The sequence below is a fragment of the Zalophus californianus genome, chromosome 10 (genome assembly GCF_009762305.2).
Source record: "Zalophus californianus isolate mZalCal1 chromosome 10, mZalCal1.pri.v2, whole genome shotgun sequence".
Taxonomy (NCBI): Eukaryota; Metazoa; Chordata; class Mammalia; order Carnivora; family Otariidae; genus Zalophus; species Zalophus californianus.
The window spans coordinates 112,897,117-112,912,629 of record NC_045604.1 but is presented as its reverse complement, the minus strand read 5'-3'; the positions used below and the strand labels follow the sequence as shown (position 1 = coordinate 112,912,629).

Sequence of the window (15,513 nt, the reverse complement as noted above, 5' to 3'; positions counted from 1 at the left end):
GTCCCCGAGTGCAGGGCACCGTTGGACGGCCGCCGCCCCCACGTCCCAGCCCTCCAGCACGGCCGTCCTCGCCTGCAGTGGGTCTCCTAGGTTGGGAGGCCCGTCGGGACAGCCACGGGCTGGGGAGGGGGCCGGCGGGTGGAGGCGACCGGGTTGGCTTTCTGAGTGGTGGGGGCCCAACGCCCCGTGTCCCGTCCGCGCTGACCGGGAGCCTCCAGCCTTCAGACACAGGCTGTTCCTCTCCAGCTCAGACGGCTCCCCCCGCCCCCCTGGGTGGTGTGTGCCCTGGTCTCGGGCCAGGCCCTGCAGCAGGTGGGGAGAGGGCCGCTCGGCCGGGGGTGGAGAGCAAGGTGTCTAAAGGAAGCGGGCTCTCCCGGAAGCCAGGGCTGAGGGCCTGTGCGCTCCTCACGGGCCTTCCCCACCCCCATCCCTCCGAGGGGCAGACGTGTCAGCACTTGGCCTCAGCCTCTGAAGGACCGCCGGCTTGCAGGCGAGACCTCGGGGTTTCCAAGACCTGCCTCACCTCTGCCTGAGCTGACGGGACGGCTCCTGCCCTCGCTGTCACTGAGGGGGGGTGTCCCCACCAGCCACTCGGGGCTCGCCTCTGGGGGGCCTGTTCCCTCCCCTTCCAATCCACCAGCTCCCTTCTGTGAAATCGGCAGAGAGCAGAGTGTGCCAGCACCGTGGGGTCGCCGCGGCCCCCAGCTAAGCCAGACCTCCCCGAAGCCAGGCCCACTCCCCCTGCGAGAGCCCCGCGTGGCGGCCCGGCAACGACCTGGCAGCCAGCCTGCGGGTGTGAGCCGGGAAGTCATTGAGGGTTACCCCTGTGCCCCGGCCTGGCCCTCCGGCTCTCTTGGCGCTGCCTGCTTTGGATTGCTGGGGCCATTTCCCAGATGAGAGCGCCGAGGCCAGGACAGGTTAGAGAAGCTGGCCGCTCCTGGCCCCATGCGGTGGGGCCCGGAACTGGGAGCCCACGATGTCATCACAGATGGCAATATGTGCCTCCCTCCCCCCCTCGAGAGCACCCACGCTCCCCCCAGGAGGGCGAGGCCGGCAAGGCAGGGCGGGCAGCTGTGACCTCCCTGTGGGTGGCAGGGGTGCGGTGTTACTCTGTGGTGTCAGAAGCAGAAGCCGGGCCTTGTCCACGGCAGAGATGTCTGTGGGGGCCGGACGAGTGCGAGAGTTGGCTTTTGTGGGCCGGTCCATGTCTTGCCGGCTCTGTGACCTCGGGCAAGTGGCTCACCCTCTCTGGGCCTTGGGCCCCATTCCCGAGGCTGTCGTGAGGAGTCCGTGTGCACCAGGGTCCTGGCCCCAGCCTCATACACACTGGACACAGCACACCAGCCGACAAGGCCCTCCCTGGGCAGGGGCCTGCGGACTAGCACCGCCCTGTCGCTCACATGGGGGCTGGCACTTGGCCCTCCCGCATCCTCCAGACAACTTCCCACCATGGTCGCTCCCAAACCTGCTGACTGAGACCTGCGGGGCCAGAGCTGGGCCCACCGTGGTCCACCGGCTGCAGAGGGTGTGATAAGGCAGGCGGGGGACTCTCCATGTGGGCCGCAGGGAGGTGGCATGCCTTATCTCACCGGGCAGCCAGCCAGCCCTCCAAGAAGCTGCGGCCTTGAGTCCTGGGTCTCCATGGGGTGACCCCGCTCTGGCCAGGACACTGCTGGTCAGTTCCTGTCCTGCCGACTCTCTCCGGACCCTCGGCATGGGGGCATGGGTGGCCAGGAGGGAGGGAGGTCATCACTGGGTGGTGCCCACCAGGCTTTCCTGCCCGCTGTTCTTGCCTGGCCACCCGGCCCAGGCTCCCCACACCCTTGGGCTCTTGGGCACACAGGCCCTGCCCTCAGGCCCTCCAGGAGGCCTCCCCACTCTGCTGGGCTGCTTCCGGCCTCTCTGGCGGGCTCCTTGCAGCTTCTGGAGGGCAGGGCATGTGTCTCCCTGGGCACCGGCCTGGCACTTTCTCTAGGAGAGAGAAAGACGGGGGAGGGCAGGCTCCAGCTGCGAGCCCCATGTGCGCCCCGCACTCTCTCGTGGCCTTCGTGGACCCACTGCAGGTGGGGCTGGCCAGAGGCCCATCAATGGAGGAAACTGAGCTCCTAAGGGAAGGGGAGTGCCCTGGGTCTCCTGGGGGCACGGGGAGCACCCTGGGTCTCATGCGGACACGGGGAGCGCTCTGAGTCTCCCGGGGGCACGGGGAGCACTCTGGGTCTCATGCGGACACAGACCAGGGCACCCGGTCTACCTGTGAGCTCTGTGCCCTGCTCTGCTCTGAGCAATGATCTGGACCCTTCCCTCAACAGCAGACTTAGCACAGTGGGGCTTGTCTGACCACCCCACTACAGTCTGCTCATCCGGGGACTGACCTGCGGGAACAGAGGCCACTGGAGTCACTAGAAAACCCAGGTGTTTATGTATAAATAAGTGTGATTCGTCCGTAAGCCCCACGTGCTCTGTGGGCTGCTCAAGGCGAAGGTTCTGTGCAGGTGGCCCCGGGCACCTCCCGGACCCTCGTCAGGCACATTGGGGTGGGGGCTTTTCAGAAATCTCCATGGCTGGGGGGTGCGCAGGGGCTTGGCAAGGCCCAACTGAGTCCCCCACCACGGCCACCTGTCCGTGCCTGCGCAACTCCCGTGTTCTCAGGGCGGGCTGTCTCGCTCTCCCCAGGCCGTCCTTCCCTACAGGGGCCCAGCCTGGAAACTGTCCATCCAGGAGGGCCCTGCTGGTGCCCGCCTCACAGCAGCCCCCTGAGTGGACGGCCAGGGGAGCCCAGCGGGTCCCAGGCTCCTCAGATAAGCTCAGACGTCCCCTTCCAGGGTCACGAGCCTGCCGGCGGGAGGCAGGCTGGGAGGTGGCCCCACAGGCCTGGCAGGAGGGCTCCCAGAAGGGGCTTCACTGTGGGTGAGGGGCTCTGTGCTTGCCCAGAGGCCCGAGCAGCCTGGTCTCAGCCAGGTGGCTGGTGACCCGTGGCCCTCCTACAGCTCCTCCAAGGGGATCAGCATCCGCTTTTCCACGTTCCGACTCTTCCTGACCCCACTGGAGCCTCCTGCCACACTGGGGTGGGGGCTGGGGCTCGGGGCCTCGTGTGTGGCCTGCTGGGTGTAGTGCTGGTAGGCCGGTGAGAAGTTGTGGACCGCGTCCTGCACAATGTCTTGTGGGCTCATGGTCTCCTTCAGGCCACTGGAGATACTGTGCATGGGGGCTTCGGGGGCTGGGGGCAAGTGGCATGTATGGGGCGTCGGGGTGCCCCGGACCCGTCATTTCCCCCTCAGACCCCAGCCCCGGAGACATGGCCCTGCTCCCCGCCGGTCTCCAGGCTGCCCAGGCCCTGGGCTCGGCCGGCAGGGGGTGACTTCAGGACCTTTGAATCCCAGCCCAGCTCCTCCACCCTGGGCCTGTCCCAGCCCAGACTCCCCAGGGGCCACAGAGACCACCTTGGCCGGCTCCTGCCTTCTCTCCGGCCTGGAGTGAGCCCTTTACACTCGTGGTTATGCCAGGCTGCTGGAGGAGGTGCAGGCCATCCCTGCCTGAATGAATCATTCCCTAGGGATGCCCGGGCCCCTGGGTGTGGTGGGCAGGGCACCCCAGGCTTGGGAGGCACCAAGCCCCCCATCCCAGCGGGGGACGTGGGGGCCCAGACATCCAGTCCAGCCCATCTCACTCAGAACTCAGGGCCTGGGCCAGATGCAGATGTGGCACGTGTCTGGGGCGGGGGTCCTCCCAAGGGGCTGTCTCTCTGTGGGGTTGAGATCCCCTGGGCCCATGTATGGGATGGGGGCCAGAGATGTGCTGAGGGTGCCCAGAGGATGCAGGCCTGGCTGCGCCCCTCCCCAGGTCCACCCTCCACATGCCCCTCCCTCATCCCCGCAGGGCCCGGCGGGCATACCTGGTGAGTTCTCCTTCTTCTCTGCATACACCTGGCAGGTGAAAGCATAGCGCAGGGCAATGGAGGCAAACAGCATCTCGATGCAGATGATGAAGTTCTGGTAGCCAGCGGCCACCGTGCCGGCCCCCACCTTGCTCCCATCGATGACCTGGACCTCAGGGATGACCCCACACTTCTCCAGGATGGCCAGCAGCATCCCTGGGGGATGGTGACAGCCGCTCAGGCACCCGCCCTACACAGGCCTCGGGAGCTGGGTGGGATCTGTAGGGGGTGACAAGGCTCCGGCCCTGCACAGGCTCCTCTGGCCAGCCCTGGGACGTCCCATCTGTGTGGGCCATTCCATGGAGGGGGAGGCTGATGTTCAGGGGTGTGGGTGCCTCCAAAGCCAGGGTCGTGGCACAGTGGGCATCTGGGAGCTCCCCACGTGTCTGCCCTGACCTTCCCGATCCCAGAGCTGGGGCCTGCCCCTAGCCCCACCCCTCACTGTCTGGTGGCCACCCTCCCCTGCATGGTGGGTTCTGGGGGTGCCCCCAGCCTGGCCCTGGGCCTCTGCCTCACCTCTCGACCCACAACGGGCCAGACCCGCTGGATGGGCCTCGCCATTTCCCCCCACGCCAGGGGCTGTATTGCTTCCGGCTGAGGGGGGCGGTGGCTCTGACCTGTGCTCTGGCCAGGGAAGCTGAGGCCAGGCCTGAGGGCGTCTGGGGAACTGGGGGTGGAGGTGGGATGGGGACAGCCTCTAGGCTCTAGACGCTGCCCCCACAGCCCACCCACCCTGCCAGAAAGAGAGGAAGATGATGGCCTTGATGGTGAAGAACTTGAGGACAGGCTCGAAGGGCTGCAGGAGCTCCCTGGTGGCGAAGTAGAAAAGGAACAGGGCGTAGAGGGCCAGGCTGACGGAGACGTTGTAGATGAGGGTGATGTAGAGATAGCTGCTGTGGATGCTGGGGCCAGAGCAGGTGCCAGGGGTCAGGGTGGGCCCCGCACCCCATGTCCTCCCTGCTATCCCAGCCTGGGCACCAGCAGTGACCCAGACCTGGACCCTCCCTGCAGGGTGGGTGGGTGGTACCTGAGCGCAACAACCAGGGAGCTGGGGGTGCCGGCGCGGGGCCCCTTGCGGGGGGTCCCGACACAGCAGTAAGGATGCAGCCCTTCTCCCTACGAAGCCCCCCCACCATCCCTCTTCCCCCATCCACCTGGGCGCGGCCCGTTCCTTCGGACCGGGCCTCTACGTTGTGGACACCTGGGCGGGTGTGTGCCAGTGTGTGAGCGCGTACGTGACGTACGTGCATCCTGTGGATGTGTTCACACACACGTGTCAGCACATGAGCATGTGAGCGGGTGTCTGTGTGTGCACATGTGAAAACATTCATGTCTGCTTGTGTGCACGGGCTCGTGTGAGTGCGTGCATTGAGCGTGTGTGTGTCTGTGTGCATGGGCTCGTGTGAGTGTGCATGTGAGCGTGTGTGTGTGGACTGCTTGTGTGCACGGGCTCGTGTGAGTACATTCATGTGAGCGTGTGTGTGCTTATGTGCACGGGCTCATGTGTGTGCATGTGAGCATGTGTGTCTGTGTGCACGAGCTCGTGTGAGTGCGTGTGAGTGTGTGTCTGCTTGTGTGCACGGGCTCGTGTGAGTGCATGTATGTGAGCGTGTGTGCATGTGTGTGTGGACTGCTTGTGTGCACGGGCTCGCGTGTGTGTGCATGTGAGCGTGTGTGTGCTTGTGTGCACGGGCTCGTGTGCGTGCATGTGAGCGTGTGTGTGTCTGCTTGTGTGCACGGACTCGTGTGTGTGTGCATGTGAGCGTGCGTGTGTGTGTCTGCTTGTGTGCACGGGCTCGTGTGTGTGCATGTGAGCGTGTGTCTGTGTGGACTGCTTGTGGGCACGGGCTCGTGTGAGTGCATGCGAGAGTGTGTGTGTGTGTGGACTGCTTGTATGCATGGGCTCATGTGAGTTCATGTATGTGAGGTGTGGGTGTGTGGGTGTGTTCATGTGGACTGCTTGTGTAAGCGCGTGTGTGTGTGTGTGTGTGTGCATGTGGACCTGGCGCAGGGCTCCTTCCGGGGTGTGGGGGAGGCACTGCCCGACGCCTCCCTGGGCCTGAGTGCCTGAAATCCCCCGTGGCTCTCCTTGGGGTGGGCGGGCTGCAAGGTGGGGGCTGGGGGAGGAAGCCCATGGCCGCCGAGGCTGCGCAGCCCTGGCACCCCGCAGACAGGGACCTGCTCCTCTGGGTCTGTTTGCCGCGGCCTCGCCCTGGCAGTCTCCTGAGAGCGGGGGAGGCTTGTTGGGCACACGTGAGGACTCGGCCCTGTGCTGAGCCCCCTCCCTGGCCTGGGGCCCGCACCCCTCCCCTGGCAGGCCGGCCCACCCCCTCCCAGCCCGCACGGCAGCCAGGCCTTACTTGAAGTCCCCGTCGTGGTATTTGCCGAACGCCTGCAGGACGATGGTGACCAAGGCCATGATGGGCTTCACGATGCAGAACTGCAGTGTGGCCTGGTGGGGGAGGGAAGCATGGGGTCGTCTGGGGGGTTGGCTGGGAGGGGCAGGGCAGGGCAGGCAAGCCCCCCCCCACTCACCTGCTTGCAGAAGCGCAGGAAGCCGATGGAATAGGTCATGCCCTGCAGGCAGCAGGTGCCGTAGAGGCAGCTGGACCTGGGGTGTGCAAGTCCGTGAGGCAGGGCCCCCGGGAGGACCCATCCCCAGCCTGGCCCTGCTGCCCGGGGCGCGGAGGGGCCCCCGTGGGCTCTGGGGTGAGACGCTTACCGGATGGGCTTTCCCCGAATCTCAGCCATGATGGCACTCTCGCCCCCCAGGTACTGGAAACACAGGCTCAGGAAGCTGTAGATGACAAAGGCTGCAGAGCAGAGGGCCGGGGCGGGTGGCAGTGAGCCTGGGCTCCCCGGGACCCCCCACTCCCCTGCCCTTAGCTCTGGGACCACCCGCTGTCCCTGCTGACCCCTGGCCGTCAGCAGTCCCTGTGGCAGCGAGGCCCCACCCCATCAGGGCCTGGGCAGGCCCAGCTGCAGGGGCCCCCGCCTCGGCATCCCCGATCCCAACCATCAAGTGGCCCCTTCCCACAGGGCCTTGCCGAGCTGGACTTGGCCCGGGAGGGTGGGGTTGCTGAGCTGGCCATGGCCTCTCCGGGGCCCTCCCCGGATCTCGCCCGAGCCTGGAGCCAGGCAGTGCTCACCTTCATAGCAGTCACGCACCGAGTCAAAGTAGACGTAGTGCTGGTGGCCCCCCAGGAGGAGGAGGCTGAGCCAGGAGTCGAAGGCGTAGATGGGCACAATGAAGAGCAGACGGATGATGTAGCGCTGCTCGTTGGGGACCGTGTAGGAGCGCAGGTGCAGGTAGATCTGGGTGGGCGGAGCAAGGGCAGGCTTGGGGGGGATGATGGGCACATGCCACCGCTGTGCGGAGCAGGGGGCAGCGTCGGAAGCAGCGCGAGCTTCCCGGGCGCGGCTGGCCCCTTCTTCCCGCATACTCTGCTGCTGCAATGCTCGCTCGCTTGCGCACTCACGCACTCATTCATTCGGAGAGAATTTCCACGGTGGCGGGGGGCGGGGCGGTCTGTGGCCCCGGAGTTTCGCCTCTCAACGTGGGTGGGCATCCAAAGGGCTGATCCCCTGGAGCCCTTTCCGGGATGTGCCACATGGAGCAGGTACATCCGGAAAGAAAGGGTCTGTGTACGAGGATGCGACACGGGACCATGCGGTGGGGCGGGCGGGTCTCGGCAGAGCAGCCCCACCAAGGGGTCTCAGCCGGCCAGTAAAAGTGGTGTCCCAAGATGCCCACGTGGGGGCCTGCTCTGAGATAACGGGGCGCGTAGGCATCAGATGACAAAGCAGGTGCGACCCCATGTGTGTTGGAAACACGTGGTGACCATGGAAGGAAAGACGGCTCTGTCCTATCCCTGGACGGCTGACTATAGTTTGTCTGTAGACCTTTCTTGATTTTCCATGACTTCTGCGGGGAGGGGGGAAGAGCGGTGAGAGGGTCTTGAAGAGGTAGAGGCACAGGGAGCGGGGCACACAGCACCTCTGGAAGGCTTCCTGGAGGAGGTGCCGCCGAGCGCAGGTGGAAGGGCAGGCTGTGTGTGGAACCCCGCAGGCCCCAGCTTCGGAGGGCACAATGCAGGGAGCGGCGGGGGTGGGCTGGCGTCCGGAACAGTCCTTATCAGTCCCTCACTCCCCGGCTGGTGCAGTGGGCGGGGCCTGGCATGCCCAGCCATTAGGAGACCTGGATTCTGTCCCGGGGCTCGCACTGCCTGGCTGGGTGGCCTTGGCTGCCTCCGTCCTCGCCTACCTCGCCTTCCCGTCCTGAAAGCCAGAGGCTGTCCCTCTCTGTCCTTGCAGGCTGCCCTCCTGTCACGGCGGGCCTGGCCGTGGGGGTGGGGGCGGCAGCTGCAGCCCTGGGGCCCCTGTCTGCCCCATGCAGGGGTGGGGCCCCAGGAGTCACAGACATACAGGCACCTGTGCGGTCCCCACAGTGTGGGGGTTAGGCTCACACAGAGCGGGAGTCCGGGAGCCCCACCCAGGACTCTGGGGCCCGGCCTCGTAAATCACAGGCTACCCCAGACCTAACCCGGTCCCCCGCCAGGGAGTAGGCGCGTCCGCCACACAAGTGCGCACGCACCACCCACCAGTTCAGTCTTCCTGTCCAGGGGCCCAGGAGCAGCTTGGTAAGACTCAGTGCCAATCCTGCCTCCTCTGGGCAGCCCTCCCGGATGGACCCTGCTGCTCTCGGCTGTACCGTGCCCCGCCCCCCCCCCCCCCCGGCCCCTCTCACACACCTGTGTCTACTTCTGTTGTGGTTGTTTGAGGCCGAACAGCAGGTGGTTCTCACTGAGATGAGAGTGTGCTCACCCTCCCCGCCCACCAGTCTGCTGACGGCCCCTGCCCCGGGCCCACGTCCCCACTCATTCCCTCCCCATCCTGCAGGCCGGCTCTGCTCTCGGCCCCCCCGACAGCCTGCCCTGGCTCCCCATGCCCCCCAGGCTGAAGGCCAAGCTGCCGCACTGACGTTCAAAGTCCCCCTCTTGTGTTCCGAGTGCGCTTTGTCCAGACAGCCCTGTCCCTGGCCTGCACCTCGTGCTTGCCCCAAGCGGCCAGCGCGTCCTCCTGGGCCCCTCGGCCCAGACCCTGGCTTCTCCCTCACTGCTGGGCCTGGCCATCCCCCCTCGGAGGGGCTGTCCCGTCTGCCCAGTGGTCACCGCGTGGGGCTGGGGGCTTGTGGGGCTCTCCTCTACCCCCCTGAATCTGGTGTGCTCCCAGCCAAGCTCCATCCCTGGCAGAGACCTCCCACCTTCAGGCCTGGCTCCCACACGCCGCGTTCTGGAGAAAGCCCCCTCCCCTGCCCCTGTGCCCTGGCCTGATGCAGCCTCCGAGAGCCCTCCATGCAGCTGCGCCTCCGGTGGCTGCCCCCAGCCCACAGCTTGAGGTCCCAGATCGCAGCAGGGCCAGCCAGGGCCATGTCCCGTGGAGAGCGGGGTCCCAAGAGAGGTGCAGAAGGGAGGGCCTACCTGGTGGCAGGTGAGCACCAGGGCAGCCCACACGAAGACCCCCGAGACGCCGCGGGCCAACGCGGTGGTGAGGAAGAGCCGGGAGGTGCCCTGGGAGCTGTTCCCCACGGGGTCCGTCGGTGGCCCGGCGGGCACGGAGGGCACAGTGGGCATGGCGGGCAGGGGGCCGGGCTGTGGCCAGGTTGCTGACACCAGGGGGCCGCAGGCTGTTCCCAGGAGCCCTGAGGCACTAGTCATCTGCAGAGGTGAGGGAGGACACAGGGAGGAAGTGAGGGCAAAGGTGCGCCAGGCAGCGCAGGCAGCCCCAGGGCCGGCCAGGGGAGGAGGGGGTGGGGGCGGGGAGGGAGGGGCTCCTCCAGGCCACCGGAAGGCCGGGGCTGCTTGGGCTTCTGTCCCCGTCCCCTCTGTGTGGTTCCAGTCTGCCCGTCTTGCCCACTCCCCTGACTCGGGGGCAGCCCTGCTCCGAGCAGGAGCTCAGCTCCAAGGCCGGGGCTGGGGCGCCCTCCTTCCCCAGGGCTCAGCCACCTGGGCGCAGACTCGGTGAGCAGTCGATGACGTAGGGTGGTCCCCGCCTCTGCTGCTTGGGCTCGTGGGAGCCCACGTTTGAGGGGCCAGAGATGTGTTGGAAAATGAGGGAGCCCCCGCTGCCCTGCCTGCCTGGGGTGGAGTCAGAGAGAAGGCGAGCCTGGCGCTGCCCGCAGCAGCTGATGGGGGTGCAGTCCAGCACCCACTGGCTCCCTGGGACCTGCCCAACTGTCCGCGTGCCTGACTGTGCGGCAGGGCCCTTCAACCCCCCAGGCCCGCTCAGTAAGCCCTGAAGGCTGGTTCTTCAGCTGCTGGCCAGCCAGCAGGGGCACCCGGGCCTCTCCCCCGGCCTCTAACCCACGGTAGGTAGGGACCCAGCGCCTACCTCTCAGGCAGGAAGCTCCGGCCCAGTCCTGAGAGGCCCGGCCCCCAGGGAAGCCTGGCTGGTCATTTGCGTGGCCACGTGGCCCCAGGGGCAGGCCCACTGGGGGTGGGGCAGGGCCGCTATCTGGTGGCTGCACCAGGCCTGGGGGGGGGGGGGGGCCCTGCCTCAGCTCCCAGGTGGCCCACCTGAGCTGCCGCCTGCAGGGAGGGGCTGGGCGGAGGGGGAGGAGCGGACGCTCGTCCCCTCCTCTCCCACTCTGGCTGACATTCTATCTTTGCTCAGCGGCAGCGGGCTCCCAGGAACCTGCGGGCCGCCAGGCGCCTCACCTGCCCGCGCCGGCCGGCCGGCCAGGTGGCTTCTCCTGGGCCCCAGGGAGGCAGGAGGGGTCTCGGGCGACTGGGCTGGTGTTTGCCGAAAACAGGTGAATTTATGTTGTGTGAGTGTCGCTGAGCCTGCAAGAGGTGCAGTGGAAACATTGCTGGGGTTGTGGGGTCAGGGGAAGAGGGCAGGCAGGTCACTAGGCTCAGCCCGATGCCAGAGACCCCTTTGGGAAGAGGCTCATCCGGCTCGGTCTCTGGGGCCGCTGGGGAGGGGGCACAAACGTGTGCATGCCGCCGCCGTCGCGGGCAGCACAAAGGGTCTGCTCCGTGCCCCTGATGGGATCACACGTTCATGTCGTCTGTGCCCACCTAACGCTCCCTGCGGGCCTGGGCCATTCGAGGGCTGCACTGTGGGAATGAGGGATCCCTTTATGTTCGGAGAGGTGCATCCACACGTCCCCGGTGCCCAGGAGTGTGGGAGGCTGCAGGCCCAACTTCTGGACACACGACCCCTCTCCCCACCCCTCCACACCCCCCCCCCGCCCCCCGGGAGCCCCCAGCGCTGCTCGGAACCTTCCACACTGACTTCTCTCCCAGGCGTCTCCTTGTCCTGCCGGCTCAGATGTCACCGTTCCTGTCCCCCCTTTAAATCCCACCTGGGATTCCTGTCCACCTGTTGGCTTTGTGCTTGCTGCCTGCCCTCCCTCCGCGGGAGCTTCCCGTGCTAGGCCCAGCCCATCTCCAGTGCCCGGGGAGTGGGCAGCCTCTGTGTGGCCGGCCCTCTGTGGTGGCTCCCACCTGCTCTGGCTGGGGTGGCAGGTGAGGTCTATACCTCATCCAGCCAGAGTAAGTCTCCCCTCTGTGCCCACATCCCGCCGCCTGCCCTGGGTGCCGGGAGCGTGGGTCAGCATGTGTGGACCCCTGGTGACAATGGCTTGGGGAACCTGAAGGGCAAAGACTCAGCTTTGGGGACGTGGACGGGGCTGGCACGGGCCCAGGGGACCCACCCATGCCACAGGTGGGGGAAACGAGGCGTAGGTCCTTCCCAGGCTGATGCTGGGGGACCGAGCCTGCAGCAGGATGCACTCTGGTTAGATGTCAGGAGGACTTCCTAGCTGGAGTCAGCGGGGCCCTGGCTTTGGGGAGGCTTGAGGCCTGGACCCTGGGTCCAGATAGAGGAACTTCCGAAGCTCGGCCGGATGAACACAGGGGGCAGGCCCGGGGGCCTCCTCCCCCTGCAGCTCTGCCTGCAGCAAGAGGGGGCCAGGGGTCCATAATCCTGGGAAGCCCCTTCCGCCCAGGGCCGCCCCTGCTCTGATGGTGGCCAGGCCCAGTGTCACTTCTGGGTTGCTCCTACAGCTCCCTTACCCTGAGGTTTTCTTGTTCAGCTGTTGCCTCCAGGAAGGCCTCCAGGCATCTCTGGCTCTGAAGCCTCCTCACTCCAGAACCTCTTGCACACTGCGGGACATGGCTTTGCTCAGGGCCTTCTCATCCGCACCAGGCCATGTGTGCACTTTAGAATCCCGGGCCTCCGCAGAGTGGGGGCCTTCTGCCCTCCCCCACCTTCCTCTGGGTCCTGACCTGTCTCTCTGGAGGCAGCCTCAGCCCTCAGTGCCTTGCTCCGCCCATGGCCTCGGGAGCCACCTCGGCAGACCCCTTCACCTCTCGGGGCCTCTGCTTTCTCATCTGTACAGATGAGGCTGGGTTCTCCCGCCGCGCCGTGGGTACGGCAGGCAGGTCCCTGCCATCACTGGGGGGCTGGGACACCCCCCTTGCCTTGCTCCGAGCTCAGGGAAAGGCCTGAACCACGTGGCCCTCCCGCGGGGCCGGGCGGGAGGTGGGGGCGGAGAGCCGCAGGAGTCCGGGTGGGGGAGGCACGGGAGACAGGGAGGGGAAGGAGAGGGGCCTGCACCACAGAGGGCTGGGGTCCAGCACCAGGGGCACCAAGCCCAGGAGAGCAGCCCCGCCCCCGGCAGCGGCTGTCATGGCCCACGCGCTCTCAGCAGAGGTGGCCGGGCCGGCCCGGCCTGATTTCCCTGCCCGGGGCTGGACGCTGACCAAGCCCAGCACAGGACAGACCTGCCTGCCCAGGTCCGGGCAGCTGGGGCCTCTGACCCGTGTACGGTGACCGGGTGACTAGGCTCCGGGCAGGTCCTGGCTGGGCTGTGAGTGGCTGAGACGCTGTGGCCGGTGTCAGGCCTGTGCGCTCATCCCCATGCCTGCCCTTTACTACTAATGACCCAACGCCCATGGCTCCTTGGCCTTACTGCTGGCCCTGGACCTCCTTCCAGACCCGCCCTGCCGATGGGGGACATCTCTAGAGCCCTGTGGCTCCTTCCCTGCCGCCAGCCCTGTGCAGTGCCCCCCTGGGCAGGCAGAGACAGGTTGGGGGAGGACGCCACGCTCCCCCGGGCCCTCCCCACTGGGGTCCTTTGGCTCTCCTGGGGGTGCCCGCTCCTGGCGTCCAGGGAGTGGCAGGCAGGGTTTGCCCCTGGAGCTTCTGTTCCGGCCCCCGCGATGGCCCTTGACTCAAACAATAGCCACTGTGGCCGAGGGCCTGGGGGTGACTGGACCAGAGCCACTGTCAGCCGAGGGTCCTGGGCGCTCGGGCCTTTAAGCCACTCAGGTGGGAGCTGGGAGAAGTGGGGAGCGGCGGTGGGGCCACAGGCCTCTGCAGGCCGTGGAAGGAACCTACCATCCGGGGGGCCCCCAGCCACTGCTCCCTTCCTCCGGGCCCCCGGGGGGCCGCGGGTCCCTCTAGCTCTAGTTCTGGGATTCCCTGTGTGGTGGGTGAGCAGGGAGGCAGTGCCTCCTGGAGGCCAAGACGCCGGCTCGTCACCTGGGTCAGGGCACCGGGCCCCAGAGCCGCGGGAGCAGGGCCCCAGGTCGGACACACGGGGCTGGGACCCTGACGCGGCCCTCCCTGTGTCTGTGACCCTCCTCAGTTTCCCCCGCGACTGGAGCCCCTGCGCGCAACAGGTCAGCAGCCGTCCCCCTCCCTTAAAGGTGGGCCCTGGTCCCTGTGGCCCAAGGACAGCTCTGGCGGGCCAGCCGTCTCAGTGGGCCCACTGTCCTGCCAGCCAGGCCACCGTCCGGGGGCTTCTAGCCCGGTCAGCCCCGGGGGACCCCAGCATGGGATCTCGGGGACTTCCCTTCCTCCTGGGGCTCTCTGTCCTTTCTGTGCTGCCCATTCCCGGCCCGCGTCCCTCCCCTGTGCCACCTCCCTCCAGGCCTGCTGCCTCAGTCCCCAGAGGGGCTGGGTGTCCCCGGGGCCTGCCTGTAGCTGCCAGTCCTGGGTGTGTCCCCAGGGGCAGCCCTCCAGGCGGAGCTGGGGCAGGGGTGCTGGCCTAAGACCCTTGTTGGTTATCAGGTGGCATCCCGGGGCCTGGCAGAGCCCTGTCCTCTTGAGTGCAGAGGAGGTGGGTGCAGAGGGTCCGGGACTTTTGGAATTTCAGGGTGTGAGGTTTTTCTCCTGGAGCCCCTGCCCCACTAGAGTGAACGAGACCCTGGCCTGGAGCCCACAGCCCTCCCGTGGGTGTGCACACATGCACACACATGCCTGCCCACGCTCACCTCCCTGATGGCTCCCTCAGCTGTCTGATCGGGCCCTTCCGGCAACTCTGTTGCAGGGCTGCAGGACTGGGGGGTGGTGGCTGGGGGTCCAGCCCCGCCGTGGGGCCTCCAGAGCTCTGTTGCTCCTCACAGCAGCCTGGGTCGGTCCAAGATACTGTTGCTCCTGGGAAGCGCTGGCCCTTTCCTGGACCCAGAACACTCCTCCTTGCCACCGCCCACCCTGCCAGGCCGGCCCTGCCAGCCGGGGTGCGGCCCAGACCACACCCTCTGCTGTGCCCTGCCGTCCCTCCCATTGTCCACTGTCCGGCAGGGGGTACAAGCCGGCCGCAGAGGCTGACATCTGGGTGTGGCCTTGGGTGGCCGCATCTCTCCAGTCCGTGTGGTCGGGGGTCCAATGCCCCCCTCCTAGGGTGCAGTGAGTAGATGGGGGGACGCCTGCCGTCACCGAGGGATGGGCTCCTGGCTCCAAGTAGCCCACGCGGGTGCTCCGAGGGGCCTCCTCCAGAGATGCGGAGCCGCTGAGAAGTCGGCCAGCCACCTGCTCCTGCAGGAGAGATGGTCCCCACCATCTCCTCACAATATCGGAATCAGAGGGTCCTCACTTCCCACTGAGCCCGCCTTCACCCCCACCCCCCTGCGACGCCGTCTGTCTGCTTCAGGCAGGGGTGCAGACTATGAAGCTGCGGGGGCAGAGCGCCTCCCTGCAGTCGGTCACAGCTCACTCAGGGCCCTCTGATTTCACGCATCCGTCGGGTGTCCTTCCAGTCACTCACCCGCGTGCCCCTCTCCTGACCGCCAGTGTCACGCCAAGGCGCTAAGACGCCGGTGCTCAGCGCTCCTGCGTGCAGGTGTCAGTCCACCGGTTCGTTGTCGTAGCGGGTTTGGGAGGATCGGGGGCTGCCAGAAGCTGCTGGGAGTGATCGCTGAGAGCGGCCACCCTCCCTGGCTTCTCTCGCTCGCTCTCAGCTCTGAGCCACGTCCCCACGTGCACCGAGGAAAAGAGAGGGCGTGTAAGGGAGCAGGTCTGGGGGGGGCCTCCGCGCTGGGCAGATCGCACGGTGGTGGGAGGGTGTGACCTTGACGGAGGAGCCCCTCTAGCAGGCTGGGCTGCACGGGCTGCTGACGAGCGCTGTGTCCATTACTTCCATTGGCCTGCAGATCGCTGGAAGGCGTGACGACAGTTTGCTGGGCACACACCATATGCAGCCTGTCCGTGCACAGCAATGACCATCCCCATGGCGCGGAGCGCCGCCTGCAGGGAATGCGGCCTCCCGGATCGCTCCTCCTGAACTGTAG

General features: G+C 67.0%; 1 protein-coding gene across 5 annotated transcripts; it reads right to left on the bottom strand.

The window, feature by feature from the left end:
- Nucleotides 1–1,995: 1,995 nt before the first annotated feature.
- TMEM184A (transmembrane protein 184A) lies at nt 1,996–14,352 on the bottom strand. 5 transcript variants are annotated; one of them, XM_027613311.2, is made up of 10 exons: nt 14,218–14,325; nt 12,013–12,102; nt 9,415–9,651; nt 7,084–7,249; nt 6,657–6,747; nt 6,470–6,545; nt 6,295–6,386; nt 4,667–4,836; nt 3,893–4,090; nt 1,996–3,217 (listed from the first exon to the last, which is right to left on the bottom strand). In XM_027613311.2, the coding sequence occupies exons 3-10, from the start codon at nt 9,649–9,651 to the stop codon at nt 2,982–2,984; spliced, it is 1,266 nt and encodes a 421-aa protein (XP_027469112.2). In that variant the 5' UTR covers nt 12,013–12,102; nt 14,218–14,325; the 3' UTR covers nt 1,996–2,981. The 5 variants fall into 5 exon arrangements, with proteins under 5 accessions (XP_027469112.2, XP_027469108.2, XP_035578404.1 ...); XM_027613307.2 differs by lacking the exon at nt 12,013–12,102 and having other exon boundaries at nt 14,218–14,352; XM_035722511.1 differs by lacking the exons at nt 12,013–12,102; nt 14,218–14,325 and adding an exon at nt 10,651–10,772.
- Nucleotides 14,353–15,513: the final 1,161 nt, after the last annotated feature.

What these genes read in the sequence shown, in the direction of transcription:
- TMEM184A (XM_027613307.2), bottom strand. Translation starts at nt 9,651, where the DNA reads ATGACTAGTGCCTCAGGGCTCCTGGGAACAGCCTGCGGCCCCCTGGTG. An exon ending in TGGTGCTCACCTGCCACCAG is followed by an intron (nt 7,250 to 9,414) that starts GTAGGCCCTCCC and finishes CCGCCCACCCAG; the next exon opens with ATCTACCTGCACCTGCGCTC. An exon ending in GAAGAAGGAGAACTCACCAG is followed by an intron (nt 3,218 to 3,892) that starts GTATGCCCGCCG and finishes ACTTGCCCCCAG; the next exon opens with CCCCCGAAGCCCCCATGCAC.